This window comes from Thunnus maccoyii, chromosome 10, assembly GCF_910596095.1.
Source record: "Thunnus maccoyii chromosome 10, fThuMac1.1, whole genome shotgun sequence".
NCBI lineage: Eukaryota > Metazoa > Chordata > Actinopteri > Scombriformes > Scombridae > Thunnus > Thunnus maccoyii.
This window is the reverse complement of record NC_056542.1, coordinates 13,417,498-13,444,504: the sequence shown is the minus strand read 5'-3', so window position 1 is coordinate 13,444,504 and position 27,007 is coordinate 13,417,498. Positions and strand designations below refer to the sequence as shown.

The window sequence follows — 27,007 nt, the reverse complement described above, 5'->3', positions numbered from 1 at the left end:
GGTGCCCAGTCCCAAGGGCTGGAGGAGGGGTCCAGTGATGTCATGCATGCATAACTCTACACCTGTAATTCATGTCCTGTTCTCCCTCCCTCTCTGTCTTTGTCACATTTTCTTTCCTTCCTGCTTACTTCTAGTTTGCTTTTTTCCAGTTTTTATATACTACTCCTTTTTTTGTGTATTTCAACCCCATCTCAAATGCTTTTGTACACTCCCCCCCCCCCCCCCCCCCCCCCCTTTCTTCATCTTCCTTACTCTGTGGCTTTATTACACAGCCACAAAACTGCTTTTCTACTGTCTTCCCACAAGTATGAAATTCACTTTTATCTATAATGCTTTGGTTTGTTTCAGATTTCAATTTCAACTTGTTGTAATGTAAGTGTTTTATTTTAACAGTATGGAACAGTGACGCTTATCTTTTCACTAGCTGTTAAGAGACAGACAGTTGAGCTGCCCTCTGTCCACAGTGTACATGACTCTCTACATCTGCTCCATGTTTAAAAGGTCATTTGTCAAACCTGACATTTTCTGCCCTTACCAAAGGTTTCCTCAATATCCAGCTCGGCTCCCCCATTCAGAGTTTATGTTTTTTCATCTATTTGTTTGCTTTTGTATAAACCTTTTCTGACAATACGTTCCTCTTTGGTGTCAAAAGATATCAGGAGAGTAGGAAGCTGAATTCTATCATCTTGTAATGTTCAATAAACTAAGGAATGACAGATGCAGTCCCCTGTGTCGGTGTGTGTGTGTGTGTGTGTGTGTGTGTGTGTGTGTGTGTGTGTGTGTGCGAGCGGTGTGGGTCCAGGTTGCCTGGGTAATGGGGCCAAGGATTCCAAGAAATGTAAGTTGCAACCGGAAGTGTAGTGAGCGGGTACTTGCACAGACACTCAGTGGGGTCTGATTAGGGATTAATGCGTGTGCGTGTGGGAGTGTGTGTCCGCGCGTGTGTATGCCAGCAGGATGTTTTTACTCAGCACAGGTTGTCACTCTCCTGTTTCCCCCCGTGTGCCTTTTGTTCCACCTCTATTCCACCATTTTGGTTTTTGTCCCGGACAAAAAGAGGCCCCACAGCAAGGCCCCCTACCTGAACACCACCTCTCTCCTGATATTTTCAAAGCTCCCCCTGCTACACACAAACACACACACACACACACCACAGACACACACACAGAGACATCTCAGATCCTTTTTCTCTGTCAATTTCAAATCCAAATTTGCTTTATTGGAGTATGAAAGTACAGTATACAGTGTTATTTACAGTGTAAGTTTAATAAATCACAATATACAGAAAAATGATGACAAATATTTTGCACCTTTCAGCACTATATACAGTACAAAATACAACATACACTACGTATACTACACAAAACACAACTACATTACTGTACCACATAATATACCATCATGAATGAAAACAAATCATTGAAAAAAGTAAAACAGTAAAAGAATATATATGTTATAATAAGACGAGATGTAGATTAACAACTGAATTTGATGTTTGGAACTATATGGATGCAACTAACAATTGTTTAAATAATTGATTAATTTATTAGTGTTGTTTTTAAGCAATCTTGTGTTAATAGCAGTCTAAAACCCAAACATATTCAATTTACAATATAAAACAGAATAACGCAGCACATCTTCACATTTTAGAAGGTGGAACAAGCAAAAGTTTTTTCCTTCATAAATGACTGAAAAGGATTTTTCAAAATTTTTGCCAATTTACTTTTTCTGTCGATCAACTAATCAATAAATCAACTTATTATTATTTTCAACTTATTATTTTAGCTCCAGTAAGAACCATAGGAGATATTGTAGCTGCAAAGTACAGTTTTATGTGTTGTTCAGCTGGTTTTCTCTTAGTCTTTGACGTATTTTGCTGCTTCTGTGGGCATTTTCAGGATTCCCCCCAAGTAAATACTGGATTTGTTTTGGTGAAACTCTCGGTGTTAAAGTTTTATTTCAGTAAAGAACTTGTTTGTTCTGTCTTTGTACAGGCTGCAGTGTAGCAGGAAGTGTTGCTCTGTCTCTGCCTCTGACTGGCACTGTCAGTTTTCTCTGGGTTGCCAGGTTTGTCAGTGTCCGCCAGTCTCAATGGGCAGATTGTGGTCACTCAGTGTGTATTTAGTTAATGTCTTTCTCAGTTTCTCTCTCTCTCTCTCTCTCTCTCTGCTTAGCTGTGTGCTGTGGTGATGGGAGGGCACTGGTGGGCTTGTTGAATGAACTCTGTGGTTGTGCTGACAAATCAATGATAAAGAGTAATGACATCAACAATGTAATGTACCTCCTTGTGCTTTCATTGACTCATCCCCCTCCCCCCCCCCCTCCTCCCCCCTCACAGTCTATGCCACCTTGGGTCTTTGACTTCGCTTTGCACCATAAACTATGTTTCCATCTCTTTATGTTTGTCATTATATGTATCTTTTATCTGTGTCATTTGTTTCTCTCTATTGGTCCGTCTATCCTCTAACTCCCTCCCTCTCTCTTCCTATCTCTCCCACTCTCTCTCTCTCTCTCTCTCTCTCTCTCTCTCTATTGATCCAGTCATAGTTTTCTCAGTCTTCACAGTACTGGGCCGCTCTAATCAATACAGATAATTGTCTGCTCTCTCCCGATGCCAAACATAGTCTCCCCTTCTCCCCTTCTCCCTCCCTTTTTATCAATGAACCCCAGTCTTCCCTCACCCCTCCTCACCCGCCCCGCCCTCCCCACCCTCCCCACCCTCCAGACGGGGATTCCCCCTCCCCTAATGACGGGAGATAACCTGCTTTCTTTACCGATTTTCTCCCACCCACCCTCCCCCACACACACATCCCTTCCTCGCCCGCTACCTCCCTTTCCTCCCTCGTTCATCGATTACCGTGAGAGTCAGGGCCCAGCCCGCCCGCCCTACAGATGTAAACACACACAGCGCTTGTGTTGTGGTTTAGTTGCTGTTCGACCGCTCCTCGTGTGCGGGCCTTTTGGTTAATCGCCGGGATCCAGTGGTTTTTGCTTGGTTGCTGTGGTTTCCACGATGACTCGGATGATGTTATAAGTTCGCCATCTGGCCTGTGACCTGTCACCATCAATATATGATCTCTCATCACTGTCATTTGTGACATCAAGACAAACTTACTTGACCAATAGTAGGCTCCAATCCATATTCTGGTCGATCCATTTTTTTCCATCCAGATTTTAACTGCTGTTGATGGAAATGTAACACCAATGATGGTCACTACAGTTTGTAGTATGAACAAGTACAGCTGTTTAGATATTGCAAGGAGCCTTTTTACAGAGCAGAACAAGTCAAGTTAATTTTATTGCTATAGCCCAAAATCACAAATGTGTCAGAGAAGCCTTTATGATAGTTTCAACACACAAGACTCTTGATTCTATTAAGGAAAAAGTCAGGATTAAAGAGGGATACATTTCAGAAAGCGCAACAGAGGAGGGATCCTTCTTACACATGCAAAAGAATCATACAAAGTAAACAGAAGTAGCAGGAGTAGAAATTACAAAATGGTGAAATAGAATGATAATATCAAGTAAATATTAAGTGTAATAAAGTTAAAGAAAATGTAAAAGTATTTGGAGTGGAGAGACTACAGTGAACAAGCAAAGGTCCACAGTTGCACCCAGTGCAGCATTCATATTCTGTCTCTACATATGAAATCCTGTGTGTTTAATAATGCATCCACCCATCCAGCCAACAAGGCAGGTTATAGGCCTGCAGGTTATTGTAGTTTGTGTGTGTGTGTGTGCTGGTGCATGCATGCGTGTGTGCACATGGATGTGTGTATGTCTATTCTTCTATGAATCAGACGTGTAGCATCCAGCGCTAGTCTCTGATGTATACTCTATCACTGAACTCAATCTGGAGCTGCACGTAAACCACACAAGCAATATCAATGACAATATATATACAGTATATGTATCCAATGTTTACACAAATATCTCATATCCACTCACATCTGCTGCAGCTGATAGCTGAGGCAATGCCGTGTTTCTGTTTGGTCTTTTCCACAAGAGGAGTAAGTGAGATGGAGTTTGAAACGAGTAGAAACAGTTTCAATCATGATGTAGGTCGAAATAAAATGTTATGCTGTAATATGGGAAAACAGAAGATAGCAAGAGCAAATCATTTGTATTTGAATTGTAAGAGTGTATTGGATTTTTATGAATATGTTTGTGCATCAGTGAGTGTGTTATGTGTATGATTGCATGCCAATGTGTGTGTTTTTTTGTGTTTGTTTATGAGCAAGCCAGCATGTGTGCACGCATGTGTACATCAGAGACTTTGAGAGAGTCTGGAGGCTAGGCTCAGGTTTACACGTGTGTGATCAGACTAAGCAGGGCTTAAAAGGGCCAGCAGCGGGATGGAAGAGAGAAAAGATGAGTGGAGGGGGATGAAGCAAGGGGGTATATTGTCCTGGAGGAGGTTTGGGTGGGGGGGGGGGTTGAATTGGGGTCGGATGGGAGACAGCAGGGATCCTCCTCTCCCCTTGGGAGTTGAACCTACAACCCCCTAACCTTCCTCTAGCCCTCTGGTCATGGACTTGAACCCTGTAACCCCCTGATGGACAATCTGTTCCTCTCCCCAGCCTCACTGCAGCGCTGTGCATGCCATTAACGGATAAATAGGCTGTGTGTGTGTGTGTGTGTGTGTGTGTGGGTGTGTGTATGTGTGCACATGGACACTTCCATGTATGAGTCAAGTGTTTGGTCAGTTGGCTTTGACGTTGGGTCTTGCCCCCTTTTCATTTAATGCTTGTCAAACAGAAAAGAAGCCTGAAGATTTGGTGATTTGTTATTTTAACTCCCTGATTTTCATCCATGCTTTGTGGAGATTTCTGCGTTGGGAGAGATTTTTTATTTTAGTCCCTCATTGAAATAGTTAAACACAACATGTAGTGAGATCCACATGGGCTCTTTCTGTCTCTCAGTGGATCCCAGCTCTCCTCGTGTCCCTCTAACGAGGACAGAAGCCGAGGGGTTTATGCATGCTCGGACCCAACTCATTCTTCACCTGTCAACAAAATCATTCTCACCTCGGAAAAATATGGAGATACATTAGGGAGGAGGACAGAAGGGGGAGGAGGGGGGGAGTTAGTGAGAAAGAAAAGGAGATGGAAAGATGAGGAAGAAAGAAAGATGATATATTCCTCTTGGTCATTTTTTTGCTCTCTTTTATTTCTCTATTTCTTCCCTTGTTTGTGTTTGTGGGCTCTGCTTATCAGATCCCAGCTCCATTCAGGGCGTCAGTCAAGAGAAGAAGCCAGACGCCTCCATCTCTCTTTCATTCAACCTCTCTGTCTCTCTTTCTCTCTTGCTTTCCCGTGCTCTCCCTCTCCTAACCTTTGAGAATAAGAGCCTTGAATTTGAATTTCAGAGCGAGCCAGCGAGCAAGAGGAGGGTTTGGAGGGAGGAGTGGGATGGGGGGGAGGTTAGTAGGAGGGGAGGGGAGGCTGGTGTGGGGGGGGGGAGGTTGTTGGAGCTGCGGTCGTTGAGAAAGGGCCTGCTCAGCGCGTCCCCCAGCCTCCCCCCTCAGAGGGGCCCCGATCGATACAAACTCGGAGCAATAAAGCTTTCCCCCTGTCATCTCTGCAGAATACAAAGCAGAATAGAGAGAGGGAGAGAGAAAGAGAGGGAGAGAGAGAAAGAGAGAGAGAGAGAGAGAGGTGAAAAGCTGTTCCGCTAGCCAGACCAATTTCCTAACCCCCCTCCTCCTTCTCGCTTGCTTCACCACCATCTCCCCAACACACCATCACCATCACCACCACCTCTATCACCCCCTTTCTTACCTCCTTCTTTTTATCTATCGTTCTTTCACCTCTTTCCCCAAATGCAAGATATATCCCCCTGGCTGTACCGCTGAACAGCTATCTCTTCATAATAAATACAGCATGAATAAAGTATACAATAGATTCCCAGTTTCCCCCCCCCCAACTATCTGAAAGAAAGGTGGGGTGAGGCAAAAAAGTGGCAAAAGGGGGAAAGAAGTAGAACAGCCAGGGAGTAGAATGGATGGAAAACAGGAAGGAAAGGAAAGATAGTTGTAGAGCTAGGGATAAAAAGTGTGTGTGTGTGTGTGTGTGTGTGTGTGTGTGGAGGGGGCAGAATAGGGATAAGGTAGAGAGAAGGAGGGAGGGTCAGGGGGGAGAGGGATTGCACCCCGAGAAAGATGGATGTAGCTATACAGGTAGGAGGCGGAGGAATATTGATGAGGGGGAGGAGGAGGAGGAGAAGGAGGAGGAGGAGGAGGAGGAGGAGGAGGGGGTTAGGTAGAGGAAGAGGCAAAATTGTGGGTGAGGGAGCGAGCAAAAGAGAGAGAGAAAAAAGAGAGAGAGAGGTGAGGGGGTCAAACAGCAATCCCTCGAATTGAGAGCCAATTACTGTAATTGTAATCTGGATTCAAAGCATAGAAGCAGCAGTGACAGGCTCACGCAGGCAGCCACGGACACACACACACACATGCACGCACAGCACAGACAAAAGAGAGTGTGAGTGTGTGTTTGTTTCTCTATATCTCTACATGCTGTGTTGATTGTTCTGTGATGTGTATGCATTTTGTGTGTGTGTGTGTGTGTGTGTCCCTGCCTCTATTCTTCTCCACTGAATGGCAGTGCAGGAGTCAGCCTGCCAATCAACTATTGTACTCTTGTCAATTTAATAATATTTCTGAGCACTGACCTCCACAGCACTACAGCCATCGCTTTATGTGCGTGTGTGTGTGTCTGTGTGTGCATATCTCTGTTTTTGTGTGTGAGCTGGAGTGTGTTCCTATATATTTTTTTTGTCTCTCCCTCTTTCACCTCAGTCTAACCCCCACCCCACCCCTCCCTTCCTCCCTCTCTATCTCTCTCCCCGGTCCCTGTCTCTCATTCTCTCCTTTATTAGAAGAAGATAGTGCAAATCCTTCATCTCTTCTCCACTAATTCTCTCCGTTATTGTCCCTCCGTTCGGCCCTCTGTCTCACTGCACTCCTTCACTTGTGTCCTCCTTTTTTTTTCTCGCTGTGATCTATATTGCTTGCCTTTTTTTTTTTTTTTTTTTTTTTTACCATGCCCCGGCCTCTGTCCTGCCCTTTCCTGTTATGATTTGGCTTTCTCTCTTTCTTTCTTTCACTCTATCACCTCACCCGGATGTCACATCCCTATTTTTCCTGTTCTCTTTTCTCCCTTAGACCTCATCCTTCCATCACCTTATCTCAACCCCCTCGCTCTCACCCTCTCTCCTTCTCTGTCTCCTTCTCTCTGTCTATCTGTCTCTTTCCCTTTCTTCGCCTCTGATGTCCCTTTTCCAGGCCAACTCCTCCTGTCTCACTTTCAACATTGTCCCTTTTTGCTTTTTCATCATCATAGGCTCATTTTGTCAACTCCATGTCCCCCTCTCATTCCTCACCCTCCCTCCTTCCATCCTTCCCTCTTTCCTCATCCCTCTCTCCCTCCCTCCACCCTGTTCGTTCCCTGGGGAGGTCAGTAATAATGGTAGTGATGGAGTGAGAGAGGGAGGTGCGATTATTGTCTTGTCGGGAGTCAGAGGAATCGATCGGCCCAGAAATATGAGGCGCGAGAAAGAGCTGCTGTGTCAGATACAATAACCACCCGCTCCCGGGGGCTTACACACACACACACACACATACACACATACACACATATTTAGACGCACATACACGCACAACATACAGACATATACCCGTATTCAACACGAACATACACATTTATTTGGTTCGACTCAAGTGCAGACACTGACACGCGCGCACGCTCGTACCATCTTTCTTTTTCATTAACGCAATGCACACCCATCCCTCTTCTTCTGTGGTGGAGGAGAGTGGCGAGGCAGCCCAATCATCTACATGCTTTGATCTGAGATAAAGCATAGAAGTAGATCTGTTCTGATCATTCTTCATGCACAGATAAAGGGCAAGGCAAGGAAAATCGCTCACACACCTTTCACTCACGTAGCTATAAACAGACATAAACACACATATACATGCACACGCCACACACACGCTCACACTGAGACCTTTCACTGCTGTTGCCTGGCAACGTGGCCGAATGTCCAATCCGAGCAGAGAACAGTGGCCAGTGATGTCACAGCTGCTGCTGACCAGCAGGTCTGAGAGAGAGAAAGAGAGACAGAGAAGGAGAGGAGAAAGTTTGAATGAGAGAAAGAAAAGGGGAAGGTCGCATGAAAAAAAAAAAGAGTGAGGTGATGATGAGAGGGTTTGAAGGAAAAGAGGCAGAGCAGGCCAAGAACAGGCTGAGGTGAAAGATGGGAAGGGTGGACTACGAGGAGGACAGCAGTCCCCATAACTGAAGTACCCCCATTTGTCTGGTTTTTAATGTGGAAAATATGAAGGCTAATCCAACACAACAGCCTACTTTGTCAGTGTAAGTGAAAAGTTAGGTCTGAAGTGGCATCGGTGCCCCTCAAGCCAGCGATGAAGGCCACTAGTCCCTCCAGGTAAACCCTCCGCTCCGCTCTTCTGCCAGTAGAAGAAGAAGAAGAAGAAGAGGGGGTGAGAGGAGCGAAGAAAAAGATTTGAGTCTTAACCTTGGTAGGATCGTGGGAGAGAACGGTGTCTGTCTAGACAAGCCTGGCTCCCTATGGGCTGCCGAGATGATATAGAGAGGAGGGGAATGGTGTGAGAGAGGGATGACGGGGCGGAGGGGCCAGAGGAAAAGGAGCGACTGAGAGGTATTTGGACAGGAGAGGAATAGGTGTTGTAAAGGTGTAGGCGTGTGTGTGTGCTTGTGAGATGGCGCTGGTCCCATGGTAGCCAACAGTGTGAGTGTGTTTTAGCCCCTGCTGCTTCTCATACAAAACCTCAACCTCTCTAGTCCCCACACTGCTAGACCCACTGTTTATAATCCTGCAACTCCTCATGGGGCTACACCTGCACACACACAAACACACACACACACACACCTATACACTAGACTGGATTTTAAATCTCTCACCTTGTAGAATAGAGTCTTGTAGTTGGACTGTGTATAGGACTTGGTGGGTCCATCACTGAGCCATGCTCTGTCCCCTCTATAAGAAGAGGAATATGATGGATTATATGAATTAGAGGCAGTGTGTGCTCCAGGCCTGAGGCTGCACTAGATATAGGAGGGCCGAGCCATAGAGGGATACTGAACAGGTTTGGAGACCTCAGAATTGTCCCTGCAATGACCCATTATACACACATTCTCCATCCCTCCATCCTCCTCCCACCGTCCTCACCCCAAGTTAACGTCCTTTTTCCAATCCTTTTATTCCTGTCTCTATCTCTCACTTTCATTCCCATCACTCTTTCTCTTCTCCTTCATTCCTCTTCTTTTTTCTTTTTTACTATTCCCCTATTCCTCTTTTTCTCTCTCCTAGTAACCCCCATACCCCAACCCTCTTTCCCTCCTTGCCTCTCCCTCTCGCTCTGACAGTGGAGTGATTGATGGCACTCTAGAGGCTTCAGCCTCCCCCATCCTCCTCCCTGGGGTCCCACTATCAGATTGTGTGTGTGTGTGTGTGTGTGAGTATATCTCTGTGTGTTTGTGTGTGTTATCTTATGAACATACGTAACTTTCAGTGGTGACCAAAACACAATCTGTGTAAACGTATCTCTTATTTCCCCAATTGAAATAATCTAAATGATACTTATTTATGTATTTTTATTTATTCTTTTTCTTCCAAATGAATAATATCACAGCCCACATGCAGTTTGTGTTAATATGTCAACTTCAATTGAGACCATTTGCCCTTGGCCCAATATACTCTAAGTGGCAACACTGGAGTGTTGCTAGGTCTGGTCTCCATGGTAACCAAGGCTCAGACCTCCTTGGGGCAGGAAGGCCCCCCATGGCCATGAACTGTACAATACACACATAAACACACAGAGCACACTTAGATTCACCAGCCACCCATTGGAAACAAATATGCACACACACATACGCCCACACACACACACACATGCGCACATACACACACAAAGACACACACTTTGCTAGTTATGAGGGTAAATTGGGGTTTGAACAAAGGTCACGGCCAAAGCCAGGCTGCCCAGACGACCTCTAACCCGGAGAAACGCCCCCTCCCCACCCGCAGTCTGTCACTGTCCTCGGACAGGTCCGGCCAATCGGTTCACTCATACACACACTCTCGCTCTCCGCTGATCACGTGCAGGAATACAAACAAATCTGCTGCTCATGCTTTGATGAAGGCCAAAAGGCCGAGACATTATAATGTTAATAATTTGTCCAATAATTGGAATGAAATTGGAAGATTTGTCTCAGGCCTCAAGTGTGTTTGGTGTGCAGCCATCACTTACAGGTGTTGAACAGGGATATTAATTGATTATTTTATTAACACCATGAAAAGAAAGGAACTGGGGAAATAAATCCAGCTATAGTTGTAATGATTATTTTCAGTATTCATTATCTGCCAGTTATTTCTCAATTAGGTCAATGAATTTTCAATTGCAAAAATTATTTGCTCATAATTTCCCAGAATCCATGGTGGCATCCTCAAATTCCTTGTTTTATCTAATCATCAGGCCAAAATCCAAAGACCTTCAGTTTAATGTCATATGTGACAAATAAAAGCAGCAAATCCTCACATTTGAGAGGCTTGAAGCGTTCAACATTTTTGCTTGAAAAATTACTGAAATGATTATCAATTATGAAATTGGTTGCTGATTAATTTTCTGTAGATCCACTTATCAAATAATCTAGTAACACTGTGAGCTCAAAATCCAGGCTTTACCAAAAAATCTTGCATTTTTGAGTTTGTAGGACAACTCTGTACCCATCTCATCAAAGTTTCTATGCTGTTATCATCCTCATAGTAAATATATATTTACATACTGTATGTCAGAACACCAGCCTTCTGTATTTATTTGATGTCTTATATGTAGGATGGATGTTAAAAAGATATCTCTGTAAGATAGAGCCCCTCTTCTGAAGCGCCATATGCACTTCTTAGTGAGCGTCTATCCAGCAGTACATTGGACTGCTGTAAATCACCACATAAAGTATTTATAAGGTTAAACTTGGGGACTCTGCTGCTGTTAGCTTTTGAATTAGTGAACTCGGACCATGGGAGGATGAAGAGGAGGGGGAAGGGGGGTGATCAGCGGCCTGCCTCCTCTCCTCTTCTATAGATGGAGCCCATTTGTTCACCATGATTAAAGAATCAAGAGTGCCACCTTGTGGCCAGTTCAGCCTACTGTCAGAGCAGCACGTCAACACTTTCAGATTTTAAAAAATCTAGGCAGCATTTTTGCTGAAACATGCTGTTCCTCTTCCTCAAGATCATTCCCCGACCTCAGACTTTCACTTTTTCTGTGGCGTCTTAGTCTGTTAATCCTTGTGGGCGGCACTGATGGTGGCTCATACGTGCAATGTTCCATTGATGCCACATCCACTCGTCACATGTAAAGATTCATGGTGTGGGTTTCAGTGGTGTGTCACTGCGTGCAGTCCTTAGTGTGGGTTGGTCAGTGGTACAGTGTGCTCTGACACACTTTTTCCTTCCTCTCGGGTTAGAGTGGTGCTGTGGCTGAGGATGTCTCACATCTTCTCTTGTTGGTGTCGACCTCCCTCGACAGACCACCTCACACCCACAGATATACTTACTATAGCAGCAACCCCCATTCTCAGATATCAACACAGATATGACCGACGAGTTCATGACTCATGGTTGACAAAATAAGCTTCAAGTCACCATTAAAATAGCTTAGAGTTGAGGAAAAAGTCTAAGCAGTTGAATTTTTAAGAGGTTTTGAAGTCACACTGGGTCATATGTCATACATATGTATCATTGTTGTTTTTCTCTTGCGTGTGTGAGTGAGCGTGTGTGTGAGTGGCTCTTTCCAGCCGCGCCATCACTTTCCATCGGTACCCGTCATCCCCCTCTTTTTCACCTTGTCTATCTCTTCAATCTCCTCGCTCACTCACTCTCTCCCACTCTCTAACCTCTTGCGTGTCCCCCTTTCTCTCTTTCTTTTTTTGTTTTTTTGTCTTCTTTTTCTGTCCTCTGTGCAGAGTTCCTACTCTTTTGAGCTTTTGAGGCTTACTTCCTGTTATGTTGCAGGATGTGGGGAGGAGGTGGGGCTTGGGGGTGTGGACTATCATGCGTGTGTGAGAGAGACAGAGAGAGAGAGAGAGAGAGAGAGAGAATGATCCACTCAACCATATGATTTAATACACTCCTCCTTTTGGTTAGAGAGAGACAGAGAGAGGGAGAGTGAGCGTTTTTCTTTACGTAGCGCGAACACACTCTCACACAGACACAGATATGACCAAGACAGCAGCATTTGCAGCAAAGGACTTCTCCAGTATGTGGTTGCCAGGTGAGTGACTGTCTGTGCAGCCCTCTTTCTGCTGGCCTTCATTTACCAACGCCAATTAAGCTTTGCGTGAGGGAGAGGGCACTGTGTGTGTGTGTGTGTGTGTGTGTGTGTGTGTGTGTGTGTGTTTGTGTATGTGTGTGAGAAAGAGAACTGTGCTACACTGCTGATTAATGCCACTGGGTCTAACAAGCTCAGCTAATTAGAGAACATCAAAGAGCGAGAGGTGGTACGAAGAGAAAGATATGGATGGATGGATGGATGGATGGATGGATGGATGGATGGATGGATGGACGGACGCCAGGCAGAGGGAAAGGTCAGACACCTCGCCAGCCCATAGCATGCCTCTGTGTGAGTGTGTTTGTGTTTGTGTTTATGCTGAGTATTGAATGTTAGAAAAGCTTAATGAAAAAAACAGTAACAAAGTTTCTTTTTAAATGTCTTTTGAATCATAGTTTGCAACTCGCTGGTATTTTTCTATATTGTGATTATTTTTCATCTGTCATCACAAAACACCTTTTATTTTTATTGCCAAGCACTGCGGCACTGTTACATTTGTGTTTAGGTCATAAATAATTGACTTATGGGGTGTTCTTTTTCCATTCAACTTTGAAACCAGTGTTAACTTTCTGTGTGTGTGTGTGTGTGTGTCTGCGTGTCTGCTTGTGTGTGCATACGTGCGTGTGTGCGCCGATGCATGTTGGAGATGTGTGTGTGTGTTGAGGGGGTGTTTTACTGATCATCTCTTTTTGATTTAAGTTTCTGTCAATTAATTAAAAGACACTTTTAAAGCACTCTTAACATACATGTTTAAAACAGACAGTAAAAAGAGGAAATGCCTAAAATAACTGTCGTTCTGACTATTTAAAAAATGAAATTAAAACAAAGCAGAACAAAAGTTGACGCTTACTTTATGGCCTTATCTTGGAGGTCAGGCCGAGGTGGTGAGAAGTGTAGCCGACACAGTCTCAGTTGACTGATGACGAGTCTCAGAGAATATAAAAGAAGCAATTCATGGATTAAAAATCACAGGAGTAATTTCTTAAGCTGACGTGGTTACTGCTGTGACCTTTTGTATGCTACTATGATCAGAGTGATTCATCCTGAGCATCAAAAAACAACAACACTCTACTTTTGATGAGCGTGCATATAAACTAAAGATAGACAGATAGATGCTTTATTGTCATTGCATGTTAAACACAACAAAACTCGGTTTGGCATCAAATAAAAAATAAAATCCAATACGTGAGACTTGTAAACGTTGTCAGTTGTTGCACTTGTGAATATAAGTGTGACAGTTCAAACAGTTAATGCAAAGAAATTCTTAGAAACGTGATAAGAAATTTTGTGAAGTTAAAAATGACGAGACAGTTTGTACAATTATTTCCACATGTTGCTAGCTGAGCCGTATTTAAGTTGATTGAACAATTCGATATTCATTCCACATGAACAGAGAATAACTGGGGACTATTACGTTTTCATTTGGCTACACAGTGACATTTTCCCAAATTTATTTAATGTAATGCATGATATTGTCTACATGCCTCCTGCATTTATAATCTTATTTATCTGCATCAATTCAGTAAGCAAAGAAATGTTTCTTTACCCTGAAAAATTAAGTATCAGTCAAAAGTTTGGACAAACGTTCACATTCATTTGAATGAGAAAGTGTGTCCAGACTTTTGACTGTATTTCTGCATACAGTATAAACTGTCAGCAAGGTTCAGGCATATTTTTTTAATTACTTTATTAACCGACTGTGATCTCTGTTTATATCCAAATAGCATAACACTGATACTCATAGGTGTTTTAATTAACTTATATCTTGCATATTGAGTCATTGTTTTTTTTTTTTGTATAATAGACAATAGTGGCAAATATCTTAACACTGACAACAAAGCAACAATGTCAGTGGCACAGAATATAATGAAATGTCACAGCGTTGATGGTCAGCCTGCTGCTGTGACAGCTCAGATTTTCCATCAGCTTTTTAGTTTATTGTAAGATTTTCCTCTTTACATCTTTGCGTTATTCTTAAATTCTGATTTCATATATTTCTTTATCCTTACATTTGCACTTTAATTTTACTTTTTTAATTTTATTCTCAAAATTGAACTTCAACTCGTTACTTCATTCCAGTACAGATGCGCACCCATTGATGCTCCGTTTCAAATGGAAATTTTCTCTTTGCAATCAAATTTGGCACCCTTCAGCGCTGCTTGGTTTTTGAAATCCGTATTAAGTTGGTGTGATGACTCCAGTTCCCAGACACCCCCCTTGGCGGTCGGGTTGTGTCCTGAATCAGGAAGTGGGGTGAGGGGTAGCAGTGGGGGGTTCAGGGTAGTTGCAGCAGAGTTTCATCTCAGCCAAAATACCCAGAGGAGAATAACAGAAACAGTCCAGACTGAGCACAGACGCTGTTGTTCCTTGTTCTTCTGTATTGCATCATTTATTCATGACACAGGATTATACAGCATAAAATTTGGTCTGTTTAAGATAAACTGAGTGTGGTATAGTCTCACTGGTATACAGGTCTCGCTGGGTCAAAAAGATAAACCCCTGGCTTTGGTCTTACGATTAGCATACGCTGTAACGGCTTAATGATGGACGAACTTGACATAGTAATTAAACTGGAAAAAATGTCTCTCACCGCTTCTGCAGATACAGTTCATATGGGGTAACCATGTACAAAGACAAGCAAAGAGTCACTATTAAGAGATGTAGCCTCAACTTCATTAAAACTGTACAAATATTTACTAATTCTGTAATGTAACTCTGCTCTGTGTCAGGTGAAATTAGTTGTCTGTGTGTGTGGCAGTGTGTTTTAAAAGAGAGAGTGTAAGAGAGAGAGAGAGAGAGAGAGAGAGAGAGCAGGCTAATATTAATAGCATCGCTGACAGTAAGTGTTGGGTTTAGCACTCTGTGTTCAACCCGGTACAAGGGGAAGTCGGGAGGGGAAGTGAGAAAAAGACACAGCATCTTGATATACTGTCCCAGTACTGTATTACTGACCACATTATCCACCATGCTACTGTCTGTAGGCCATTTTGAACTATGAATCAATACACACCTTTGCCGGGTGTCCTGTGGGTGAGTGCTGCCACTGCAAGAGGCAGCACTCCCCTATACAGGAGGAGCTTCACCATTACAGTAGTTTTATGACCTGGACAATCTTGTTTATTTGATGGATTTGGCTTTAGTTTTGTACACTGCACACTCTGATGATATGAGCACAAAATAGTCCAATGTAATAGAAGTGACATACTGTAGTGCATTACTGTATGTTACCTGTCCATGAAGTTTAAATGTGTATGTGCTGAGTGAAAGACTTTACATTTGGTTGCTAATTCAGTGTTTTTTTGCCAGAAATTGAGCAACATTGGACAGTTATTGGTTCTATTTTTACTCATGCTGTATAATAATTTTGGAATAACCACAAATTGACCCTATAATAGATTAACCGGATTTGCATCCACATGGTTGGTGACCAAATTAGCCTTTTGCAGAAGTCCATTTATTTGAGGGAAATCCTGCGGTCACTGTGTGTGTATGTGTATGTGTGATCTTGACCCCGTGTTATAACCGGTGTGGCGGCATAGTGGATCTTTTCAAGCTGATCGCCACTTCCCCCTTCCCCTAAAGACACAGCATGTGCCAAAGTCCACTGATCTCACATCTGTTTGACTGACACAAATGTGTTTCTGATCAGGGAGGGGCTTGTAATGTGTAAGTTCTTCTCTTCACAATGATTGCAGAGAACTGATAGTTTGAGTATTTAAAATTGGCATTAGGTCAAAGGTGGTCAGTAGAGTAAGTTTCTCATCTTCTCTATGTGTCACTGCTGCCCCCCAATGGTGAAAACCACACTTGACCACATAGTTATCAGCGCTGCTCAACTGTAGACGGACAGTCAAATAAGGGTATTTTCTGTATTAATGTTGATAAAAACACAGCAGTAACCTGATGGCAAAATTACCATTCGTCTTACAATCAGTGCTCTCTCAACTGCAACATGAGAAACAACAGGATAAAAAGAGGAGACATAAAGGGGGAGAGGAGCGGGTGAAAGGGGAGAGAGAAAAAGGAGGGAGACTGAGAGTTTATTATGCAGGTGGCAGATATAATTAGTTGGTCGTTGGGCAGATTTGCATGTTTTCACAAAAGGGAAGTAGCTCTGTGTGTGTGTGTGCGTGTGTGTGTGTGTGTGTGTGTGTGTGTGTGTGTGTGTGTGTGTGTGTCTCAGGGAGAGAGAGAACAAGAGACAAAAAAAAGTTTCAAATGGACACAACAAAAAGTTTTACAGTTTGTGGTTTAAAAAAAAGGCTTAAATAATACTATTGGGTGATTAACAAAGACAAAAATATTGTACAGTATTGTATAGTATATAAACATGTACACAACCACACACACAACTCACCAAAAAAATAATCATTCACATCTCCCCTTCACTCTCTGACAAAATACCTTATTCCTTTTGTGATAAATAAGAGAGACTTGAACTGCTGGCACTTTTCTATTAGATGCTGTTGCCATAGGGACTGTCCCAATACAGTATCAACCAGGAAGTGATGTGGTCTTGTAATGAGTGACACACGGCGTGAGACATTTTTAGTTCAAGTTGCTCCCACGTAAACATCTTGAGTTAAATTTAGAACAAGCAAACACCTTGGGTCAACCTACTCCATGTTAAACCACTAATTGGAAAGATTGAATGAATGTGGGCTGCATTCAACTTGTGAATGATTCAGCCACATTGTTTGTTGTACAGTGTGTAGGCCTGCTCTGTGACCTGGAAACGATCGATGCTACCCTATCTAAGATCAACACCCTGGCTATTCTCTTTCCCCTTTCGTCATAGAGATTCTGATCAGCTGCTCCGTAAATCTAAATTATTCTGCTTTGTTCTGCATTTTTCAGTCTGACACAGATTTAAGAGTCAGCCTGGTTGACGGTGAGATGTCTCTGTGTGTCTTCCTGTTACAGATATCAGGATGTCAAAGCCAGTAGAGGTTGAGAAATTAGGGGCTGACTCACCATTGGACAGCACAGGTAAGATACACTGCTGTTGCCGGCAAATAAACAAACAAAGTACAAAGTATAAAGTTGTACGTATGCAATAACAGTATCGCAGTCATCTGCTTGTGCGTTCATGCTCTAACACATGACCAATTTCTCATTTTTTCCTTTCCCTCCCACACAGATTCAGAGCGTAATGGACCTGAATCAAATCACCAGGTACATCTCACTCATGTGATTATTATGTTTATTCCCCACCTCTTTTATCTACATGATGTACTGAAAAAGATAAAAGTGCTTGTCAGATATTTGCAAGGCTGCAACTAACTATTGTTTTTTTCATTATCAATTAATCTATTGATTATTTTCTGATTAATCTTGTAGTCAATAACATGTCACAAAAGAGGGAAAACACCGTTTTCCAGAAACCATAGTGACTTTTTTTGTTTTGTATGACGGATCTTCAATTTACAATTACACAAACTAGAGAAAAGCAGCAAGTCCTCACATTTGAGAAGCTGGAACCGGCGAATGCTTGGCATTTTTTTTTCATAAATGAATTTAACAATTCATCAATTTTAAAGATTAATGATCAGCTAATTAGTTGATTAATCAACATTAGTAAGAGAAAATGGAATGTGTTATTTAAATTAATTTTGTCTGTTTCTCCTCCACAAGGCTCAGTCAATGAAAGTCAATCCCTTTCCCCTTTCACCAACCCTGAGCAGCAGCAAGGTGAGTGTGATTTATCATGTTGCTCGTGCGTGTCTGTGCGTATGTCTGCGCCCATGTTTGTGCATCTTTTGTGTTTTAACGACACACAATACGTTTATTGACAGTATTAGCTTTGTGTTCATTTCTATGCATTGAATTGATCTTTTGTTGTGTTCAGAGTTGAGGTTCATAATGTGTCGACTCTCCGCCCAATCTTGAATGTAAACAAATTCAACAAGAGTAGTGAGTGTGGTGGCACTTTTCCCTTCACGAAACACGTTTAGAATTGAAATAATTCTATAATGCTACAAACTCACCAAAAGGTGAAATCTTCCTAATTTGCATGTCATGGGAGATATGCAAATCCGTGAGCTGGAAGAGTCCCCTCATGCCAGTCCAAACACGCCTGATTCTGGGAGAAAGGATCGTCCCTTTGTGCAAGGAAAAGAGAGCGTAGTGATCTCATTCCGTGAGAAAGACTATAGACACATTTCTGATCGGCTTACGTGTGACTAAATTTAAACATAAAATTCAAATAATCAGAATTGTATAGTATGATCTTATACAGCCAGGTAAGCTTACGTAGTTGTTTCTAATTGGCCTTTTTGACCAGTTCTAAGCTTTCTGTCTTTATCTCTTTTTCTGTTAACATAATGTTACAAGTTATGCTGTGAATACCCATATGTTTTTTTAAATTATCATTAATGTTCTTCTACCTTTTCCCCTCTGTTCTTTGTATTTCTCCCAGAACAAGATGGAGGAGTGTGGTGATATGTCCCCGGCCCTTCCTCACTCTCACGGCCCGACCCCCTCACAGACAGCCCTGCAACATACACAGCTCATGCTGACCGGCTCCCAACTAGCAGGGGTAAGACACACGCCCACTATGCGCACAGACACACACTTTGCTTTGCTTTTACCTTGCTTGCTTCTCTGTTTGCTGCTTTTTGAACACTTTGTTTCCTTCTTTGTCTCTCTCTGTCAATTTCCCTCTCAATTTTCTCCTCTCCTCTTCTCTCCTCTCCTGTCCTATCCTCTCCTCTCCTCTCCTGTCCTCTCCTCTCCTCTCCTCTCCTCTCCTCTCCTCTCCTCTCCTCTCCTCTTCTCTTCTCTTCTCTCCTCTCCTCTCCTCTCCTCTCCTCTCCTCTTCTCTTCTCTTCTCTTCTCTCCTCTCCTCTCCTCTCCTCTCCTCTCCTCTCCTCTCCTCTCCTCTCCTCTCCTCTCCTCTCCTCTCCTCTTCTTCTCTTCGCCAGTTGACCGCTCTGTTGCCAGCACAGCAGCAGTTGTTGCTGCAGCAGGCTCAGGCGCAGCTCCTGGCTGCAGCTGTGCAGCAGTCAAGTGCAGCCCACGCCGCTCACGCTGCCCACGCAGCCGCCCAAGCCAATCAGCAAGCTCAGGCAGCTGCCGCAGCAGCAAATCAGCAAGCCCAGCAGCAGCAGCAGCAGCAGGCGGGACAAACAGGCCAGCAGGCCCAGACGCAGTCCCAGGGACAGGGACAGAGCACACAGGAACAGACCGCCCAAAGTGTCCCTGTCCCACCTCCTCCACCCCAGCTCACCCTCTCCCAGCCAATCCAGCTCACCGCCCAGGTACTGACTGCCGATCAAAGCCACTTCCTGATGAGCAGCTTGATTGAGGAACCAGTGTCAAGCCGTGGAACAATTCTTCTTGCATGCCAATTGTATATTTCATGATTCACAGTTTCCACCTTGCACGCATTTTCCCTTTCTTTTCACTGACATTAAACAATTAACAAAGTTTTTCCTCCTACTATGTTTTCTGTAAGTCCACAGCTGTTCCTCTTCTCAGATGCAGATAGATAAAATACCATAAGATTTTGTTTGTGTGTGTCTCAGCCCTCAGTCTGTTCTTAAAAAATTGGGGGTTTTTTTTAGCTTTTATTCTCTCTGATCTCTCTGTTCTCTCCTGATTGAACAGGACATCCAGCAGCTGCTGCAGCTTCAGCAGTTGGTGTTGGTGCCCGGCCACTCGATCCCATCTCCTGCCCAGTTCCTCCTCCCACAGGCACAGCAGGGCCAGCAAGGTCTGTTACAGGAATAGTTTTTCATTTTTTGACCGAAATTTCAGAATGTTAATATAAAATCTGCTTTATTGTTGTAATTATAGCAAATACTGTTCTTTCCTTTTCTACCAGGACTCCTATCGACACCAAATCTTATTCCGCTACCTCAGCAAAACCAAGGGAGCCTGCTGTCTGCTCCAACTAGAATGGGGCTCCAAGCACCGGTATGAGGAAAATGTCATGCTTATGTTAGTCAAAAGGACCGCTCACTCTCTATAGAAACCAGTGATCAACAGACATTTCCATCTCTCACTGTCTTTCTTTCTCTCTTTCTCTCTCACCTTCAATCCTCCACTGTTGCACCTGCTACAGCGAGATAAGAGTGTGGAGGTGAGCGTGGCTGGAGGCGTGACTACGGTGCCCTCTGTGACCTCTCACCCCGAAGAACCCAGTGACCTTGAAGAGCTGGAGCAGTTTGCCCGCACTTTCAAACAGAGACGCATCAAACTGGGTTTCACACAGGTGGGAAGGTTATATTTGTACGTTTCTTAGTCATCGCTGTGTTGCGACTTGTCTGACGGTGTTTTCTTCCTGTTTATATCTACCCAGGGAGATGTTGGCTTGGCCATGGGGAAGCTGTATGGCAATGACTTCAGTCAAACCACCATCTCCCGCTTTGAGGCCCTCAACCTGAGCTTTAAGAACATGTGCAAGCTGAAGCCACTGCTGGAGAAGTGGCTCAATGACGCAGGTGAGCTTTCGTCAAAATAACAGTACTTTTACCACATCTGCCCACACAAGTTTTATGACTACATAGAGTTGGTGTTATGAAAAGTAGTCAGATTGGGACTGACTGTGTGTGTGTGTGTGCATGTGAATTTCTCCTTCAGAGACCATGTCCATAGACAGTACCCTGCCCAGCCCCAGCTCGCTGTCCTCTCCCTCTCTGGGCTTTGACGGGATTCCTGGTCGCCGCAGAAAGAAGAGAACCAGCATCGAGACGAATGTACGCGTGGCCCTGGAGCGCGCTTTCTTGACGGTAAGTCAGAAATCTGAAAAGGCTGATTAAATTGTAAATGGTAACCTTTCAGGAGAATTACAATTATTCACTCGAAAATTAATGACCGACTTCCTCCCTCCCTGCAGAACCAGAAGCCTACCTCAGAAGAGATCCTGCTGATCGCCGAGCAGCTTAACATGGAGAAAGAGGTGATCCGGGTCTGGTTCTGCAACCGCCGGCAGAAAGAGAAACGCATCAATCCCAGCAGTGCCACCCCTCCCTTACCCAGCCAGCCCCCGACTGCCCCACCAACGCACAAACCCCCCTGCTACAGTCCTCACATGGTACGTGTGTGTAATCAACATAGTTTAATGGACATGGATGCCTCACAATGCTTACAGCATCTCCCCTGTGTGTATTTTGTAATAAACATCCCTGTTATTGTGCTGCAGCTGTTTGTGGTTAGTTACAGAAATTAGTTACAGAAACCTTCATCTCTCTGTGTTTCTCTCTGACAGATGTCCAGCCAGCTGTCGCAGGCCGTGACCAGTCTCAGCACAACAGTGACCACCATGTCCTCCGTCTGCCCCCTGACCTCCAGCCTCACCTCCACCCACCCCTCCCTCAGCTCTGCACCCTCCCCAGTGACTCCTCCTCCTCCTCCCCGCAGCACGGCCAGCCCAGCCACTCCCAGCCACAGCACACTCAACCTTAACACAGGGTAAGACTTCCACAATACACCACCTGGAATTCACTGCAGTCATGGTTTGGGCAAATTTAGGGCTTTAAAGGGTTAGTTCACCCTAATTACAAAAACACATATTTTTAATTAACCTTTAGTGGTGTATAGCCATGCAAATTATTTTTAATTGGTCCAGTTTTTGAACTATGTGGCTCTGAGATTTCTGCAACCATCCCGATCCAGTGGAGACAGTTTTGTTTATGGTGCTCACAGTGAAAAGTTACATTTAAAGAAATTAAAAAGCAACATCTCTCTCCAGAAATGTTTCCATTGAACCTACTTTCCGTCAAAGCCTCTTAAGCTCTTCAGAGATGTTGCTGCTGAAATATATTTTTCAACACTGATCACCACGGAAGAAATTACATTCACCTCCGTTGTATTGGGTTGGCAGCAGAAATATCAGAGACGTATTTCAAAATCTGAACAAATTAAACCAAAACTATATGCATAGCCAGGTACCACTAGATATAAGTGAAAAAATAATTGTTGTTTTTTTTGTATTTGGGTGAACTGATCCTTTAAGTATTAGGGCTTTGTTTAGTTCTCTTTTGAAGTAAATATGAATATATCAACTCAATCATAATATTTGAAAAAATAACAGTTTCCCTGTCAACTGAATAAATAAAGGCAAAATATTGCAACTGCACACAACCACACATTTCCATAAACATGAATACAGCACTGCACCACGTTCGGTTCACCTGCAGTTTGTAGTTAAATGGTTGATACAGACACACTGATATCCCAACATGCCATTGGGCACCACTGCTTCCACTGTGCAGCAGTGATTCTAACCCTGTGTGTCTTTGTGGGTGTTTGTGTGTGATTCTTGTGTTCACAGCTTATGGCGTATGGGTAAAAAGAACGGTGACGTGTCTAACTACATCACCGATTTTGCTGCAAACTTGAGGTGAATACGACAAAGACGCACGTTACATGTCACGTTTTACTCACAACTCATGCAGAAAGTGCAAAATGCTGTTTGTGTATTGAATTATTTCTATCTACCATCATTAATGCATATTCAGTGATAGTTTTGGTGTTTTATACATATTAAAATGCTCTATTTCTTTCTGCATTTCTAACCTCTTGTTTACATCTGTACAGCCAACTAACTGTACAGCAACTTACTGCTCTTTATATGTACAGGACTGGATTTGTCCTCCGCTTGTCCTTGCTGCTAAACCTGCTTCTTTCCCACCTTTTCTCCTCTGCCTGTCTGTGTGTGTATATATGCTTGCACATGTATGGTGCTGTGTGTGTGTGTGTGCGTGTATGACACAACAGGAACACTGTGATGGGGGTAAACACAGGGATGAACCAAGCCCTCCTCGGTAACAATCCCCTGGCCACTATCCAAGGTGTGTGTGAGAGAAAGAGAGGCTGAAAGGCAAATGGGTTTACTCCAGCAAAGAGGAGGAAAAAAAGAGACATCAAGCTTAGCATCAGCACTACTCATCAACAGAATATAATTTAGAGGTCAAGGCTGAGGTGGAGGTACTTTATTATTTCATTTCAGAGGAAATCTTCAGGTCACAGAATCTGTAAAAACACAGAAAAGAGTTTTATGTTAAGTGCACAGGGGGTACATTTTCCTCCGCTCATACAGTTACACAAACATTTGTCTGTCATACACTCCTACACACATAAATGCTCAAACATACACAGATACACTATGTACACAATACCACACACCTTCCTACACTTGAGCAAAGTATACAAGAATAGCAAAATAAGAAAAAAAGTGTACAGTCCTGCAGAATTGACCGCCAAACAGCACCGACCCCCGTCAGCAGAGCTGATTTTTAATCATACTTTGTAGTGTGAGGGTGTGATGGGGGGAGAGAGCCATATTAAAAAGAGAAGTATCATGATGAGTAATACAGTTACCATGGTGGGTGCATCAAAATCGTTCTGGCAGACTTCTGAGTGGAGACACGCTTGAATAGACAGAGAGACAGAGAGGTGGAGAGACCAAGAATGACTTTATTTCTCATATGTTGTCATCAATATCTATGAATCCATCCCATCAAGTGTCTGTGTGTGAGTGACATTGGTTGTGTTAATGTGTGGGCTGTGTGTGTGCGTCTGTGCTGTCTCACTCATCTTTAGTTTTTCATGCCTGTATTTTATCATTCATTAAATATATTGTTTATTAAAGGAAAAACTCACCGTAAATGATTTTAGCGCTGTTGTTAAACCCGCTATTTGGGAGCGACTTCTTGTAATTTATAGGAGATTTTTTTTATTTTTATGTAAATAAATGCTGCTATAACGAACGTGACAACATGAAACTTTTAAACTGTCAACTTTAAATGTCAGGCTTTGGTGTCAGAGTCACAGAACAAGAGCTTTACTTAGGACTCACCATTTCACACCATTTTGATGCTCAACTCTCATACACCAAGAAATCGATCATAAATGAGGCAGAGATAACAGTTTCTCCACCAAACGTAGGCTCAACAGACCATAATGCAGTGACCCACTGCACATTTTGCACTTTGAGCAGTAGGGGTGCCTAATGCTTCCTCTCAAATGAAAAAAAATAAGAATCTGTTTTGCTGTTGCTATGCAATCACAAACATTATCAGGCTGTGCTCATTCGTAGCATTTTATGTGTGAAAGAAGCGCCGCATGAAGCACTGTTTTCAAGGGGAAAAACAGACAATTGTGCACCTTGTTTCCATAACAACAGACCACTCAATTTACCTGTTGCAGTGCTGTGCCACAAGATTAGCTTGCTACAGATATAAGACAAAATACAAAAAATTCAACAAGTTTCCATTGGAACACAGCATTGAAATGTGATTGATATCAGATTGTTTTCTTTGTCAAGTGTTTCTCAGCTTAGAAGCTCAAACGGTTCCAAAGAACAGGTAGAAGTGTACAACAGCTTCCTGAGTTCCTCATAACCGCTCCCTCTGCTTTCCATTTAAAAGAGGCAGTGACGGTTATTCTCCTCCTACTTCTACTGAATGCAACAAGTTCGGGCACTTTCTGTGGTCTGTGCACTGTAGAAAATCATTAACTTGAGTAGTTGTGGATGAGGTTGGTTGAAGGAAAGTTGGTAGACCGAAACCTTGAATGAACACTTTATCACAAACTATAAATCCTCAACAGCGCTAAATATCATTTCTTGGTGACAAATACTGTTAAAGTGTCTTATAGTGAAATATTCCTTTAACCTTTAACCTTTCCTTCTCTCCCTCAGCCCTAGCAGCCAGTGGTGGCCAGCTGCCTCTTTCCAGTCTTGAGGGGGGCAGTAAGGTGATGCTGGGGGCCTCTGGGGGCCAGGGAGGGGGCCTCGCCTCCTCCCTCTTCCTCAACCACCCCGCCTTCCTCCACATGGGCCAGAAACCCGGCGCTGGACTGGTCAGCGCTGCCATAGCCAAAGCCTCCCAGGCCTCCCCCTTCCCCTCTGCCAGCAGCATCAGCCCCACCCCCTGTACCCCCTCCCCTTGCTCCAGCCCCGCCTCTTCCTGCTCCTCCAGCGAAATGGCACACAGCCCACCCTCTCTGGGCGGGGCCAAGATTGAGTGACCACGCCAAGGGCCAATCAGAGAGGAGGAGGAAGGAGGAAACAAGAACCTCGCCTTTCACACCAAAGCTATCTCTTTCTCTCTCTTGCGCTCTTCTTCCGTTATTTTTTCGCAATGGCTCTCTCCCTCTTTCTCTCCCAGTCTTTCAATGCCAAAAATACACAGAATGAAAGAGGAGAGAGGGAGGGAAAGAAGTGAAAGAGGGGAGAAGGGGGGGAAAGGGGAAGATTGAAACCAAAAATCTTTATCTATCCAAACAGATGGAGAGGAGGCAACGTGGGACCTTTTTGTCAATAACGTGTGATATCGACATGGCACCTCTCCACTCTTTCTCTCTAAAGGAAAACAAACCAATGACTCTTTAACAAAGAGGCGGAAGAGACGGCAGAGATGCATGTCAAAGTGCATAAACCAAAAATGACAAACGATAACTTGACTATGTGACAAAGGAATGGCGGCAAGGACAAAAAAAAAAAATTGAGAGGAGGACTGCGCTTACGTTTTCCTTTTCTTTTATAATTTCGAAAAGCTGCGGGTCTGAAGGAAGAGGAGTAGGGAGGATAAGTTTAAACCAAAAATTTACCTGAGGAGGAGGCGGAGGAGGAATACACAATGACAAAAAAAAAAAAAAAAAAAAAAAAAACGACAACCATACCAAAATCCCAAATACCAAAAACCAAAAATACGGAGAGAAAAGCTTTATTCAAAGGACGTGTAAATACTGAAGCTATCCAGGACCAGGACTCTACTGCTACTGCTACTCACACACACACACACACACACACGCACACACACACACACACATCAAGAGCCAATCCATCTTGCCATTGACTCATCCTGTTTGTCTCAGCTCATGTGTCTGTCATAGGTTTTCATGCTATTTCATGTCATGTCATGATATTTTGGATAAATTTGTAGAAGATTGTTTCTGTTGCCTGCCAGTAACTACTGTATCTCAACGACTTCATGCGTTTTAGTCTCTTTACCTACCTCTGGTTTTAAGAGCATAGGATAGCTTTCAACTCTCCTATTTGATTTTATTCCTTCCTTTAATTAATGTCCTTAACAGTAGTTTGTTATTCGGTATCTATTTTTTACACTTTGAGAAGGACTGTTGGGGTTTGTTTTTATTATTTATTAGTGTTATAATACAATCCAGCTCCTATTTATTGTTGCAGCTTTTCTAGTATTAGCTTTGGGGGTTTAAATCATCATCAGTGTCATCATCATTGTCTTCATCATACACATTTGTGTGGTCAGCGTGTATTTTGTTTTGAATGTGACTATTCTGCAGGAACAGAGATGACGGAGGTCCGACTGAGCGAAAAGATGCTCGTCTCAGTCCTCACCAAGTGCCACGGTTCCAAAATAGAGCTGGCACACTGCGAGTTGATTTCAAGGTGTGAATGAATTTGTTAAGATGTAAACATGTGACATTTTGTGCTCTTACTCGCACCACTCTTTCCCCACTCTTAAAAATAACCTATTATGAATGACTCCATGGCTAAATGAACATGCCCTGGAAACTTCACACACTGAAATGCCGTTTGTTAAGAGTGGCGACCATTTTGAAAGTATGAAATAGGGCTGTGATTGGAGATTTAAAGTAATAACCATTGAGACTGAAGGCTAAATGAGTCAATAAAGACAAGTTTAGTCACAG

The 27,007-nt window shown here is 43.3% G+C and overlaps 1 protein-coding gene across 6 annotated transcripts in view; it reads left to right on the top strand.

Moving 5' to 3' along the window:
* Positions 1–26,737, top strand: part of pou2f2a (POU class 2 homeobox 2a) — a 60,450-nt gene extending 33,713 nt beyond the window's left edge. For 2 of the 6 annotated variants that reach the window (XM_042422915.1, XM_042422912.1), the window contains exons 2-16: positions 17,294–17,359; positions 17,511–17,545; positions 18,005–18,061; positions 18,789–18,908; positions 19,294–19,629; positions 19,979–20,084; positions 20,196–20,287; positions 20,436–20,585; positions 20,673–20,814; positions 20,954–21,102; positions 21,210–21,407; positions 21,582–21,784; positions 22,647–22,715; positions 23,093–23,166; positions 25,017–26,737. In XM_042422915.1, coding sequence (XP_042278849.1) covers positions 17,294–17,359; positions 17,511–17,545; positions 18,005–18,061; positions 18,789–18,908; positions 19,294–19,629; positions 19,979–20,084; positions 20,196–20,287; positions 20,436–20,585; positions 20,673–20,814; positions 20,954–21,102; positions 21,210–21,407; positions 21,582–21,784; positions 22,647–22,715; positions 23,093–23,166; positions 25,017–25,345 — 2,126 coding nt within the window. In that variant the 3' untranslated portion in view covers positions 25,346–26,737. Of the gene's footprint in view, positions 1–12,219; positions 12,314–17,293; positions 17,360–17,510; positions 17,546–18,004; positions 18,062–18,788; positions 18,909–19,293; positions 19,630–19,978; positions 20,085–20,195; positions 20,288–20,435; positions 20,586–20,672; positions 20,815–20,953; positions 21,103–21,209; positions 21,408–21,581; positions 21,785–22,646; positions 22,716–23,092; positions 23,167–25,016 lie in introns of those variants that run through there. The other 4 variants (XM_042422914.1, XM_042422918.1, XM_042422916.1 and 1 more) reach the window with 4 other exon arrangements.
* Positions 26,738–27,007: the final 270 nt, after the last annotated feature.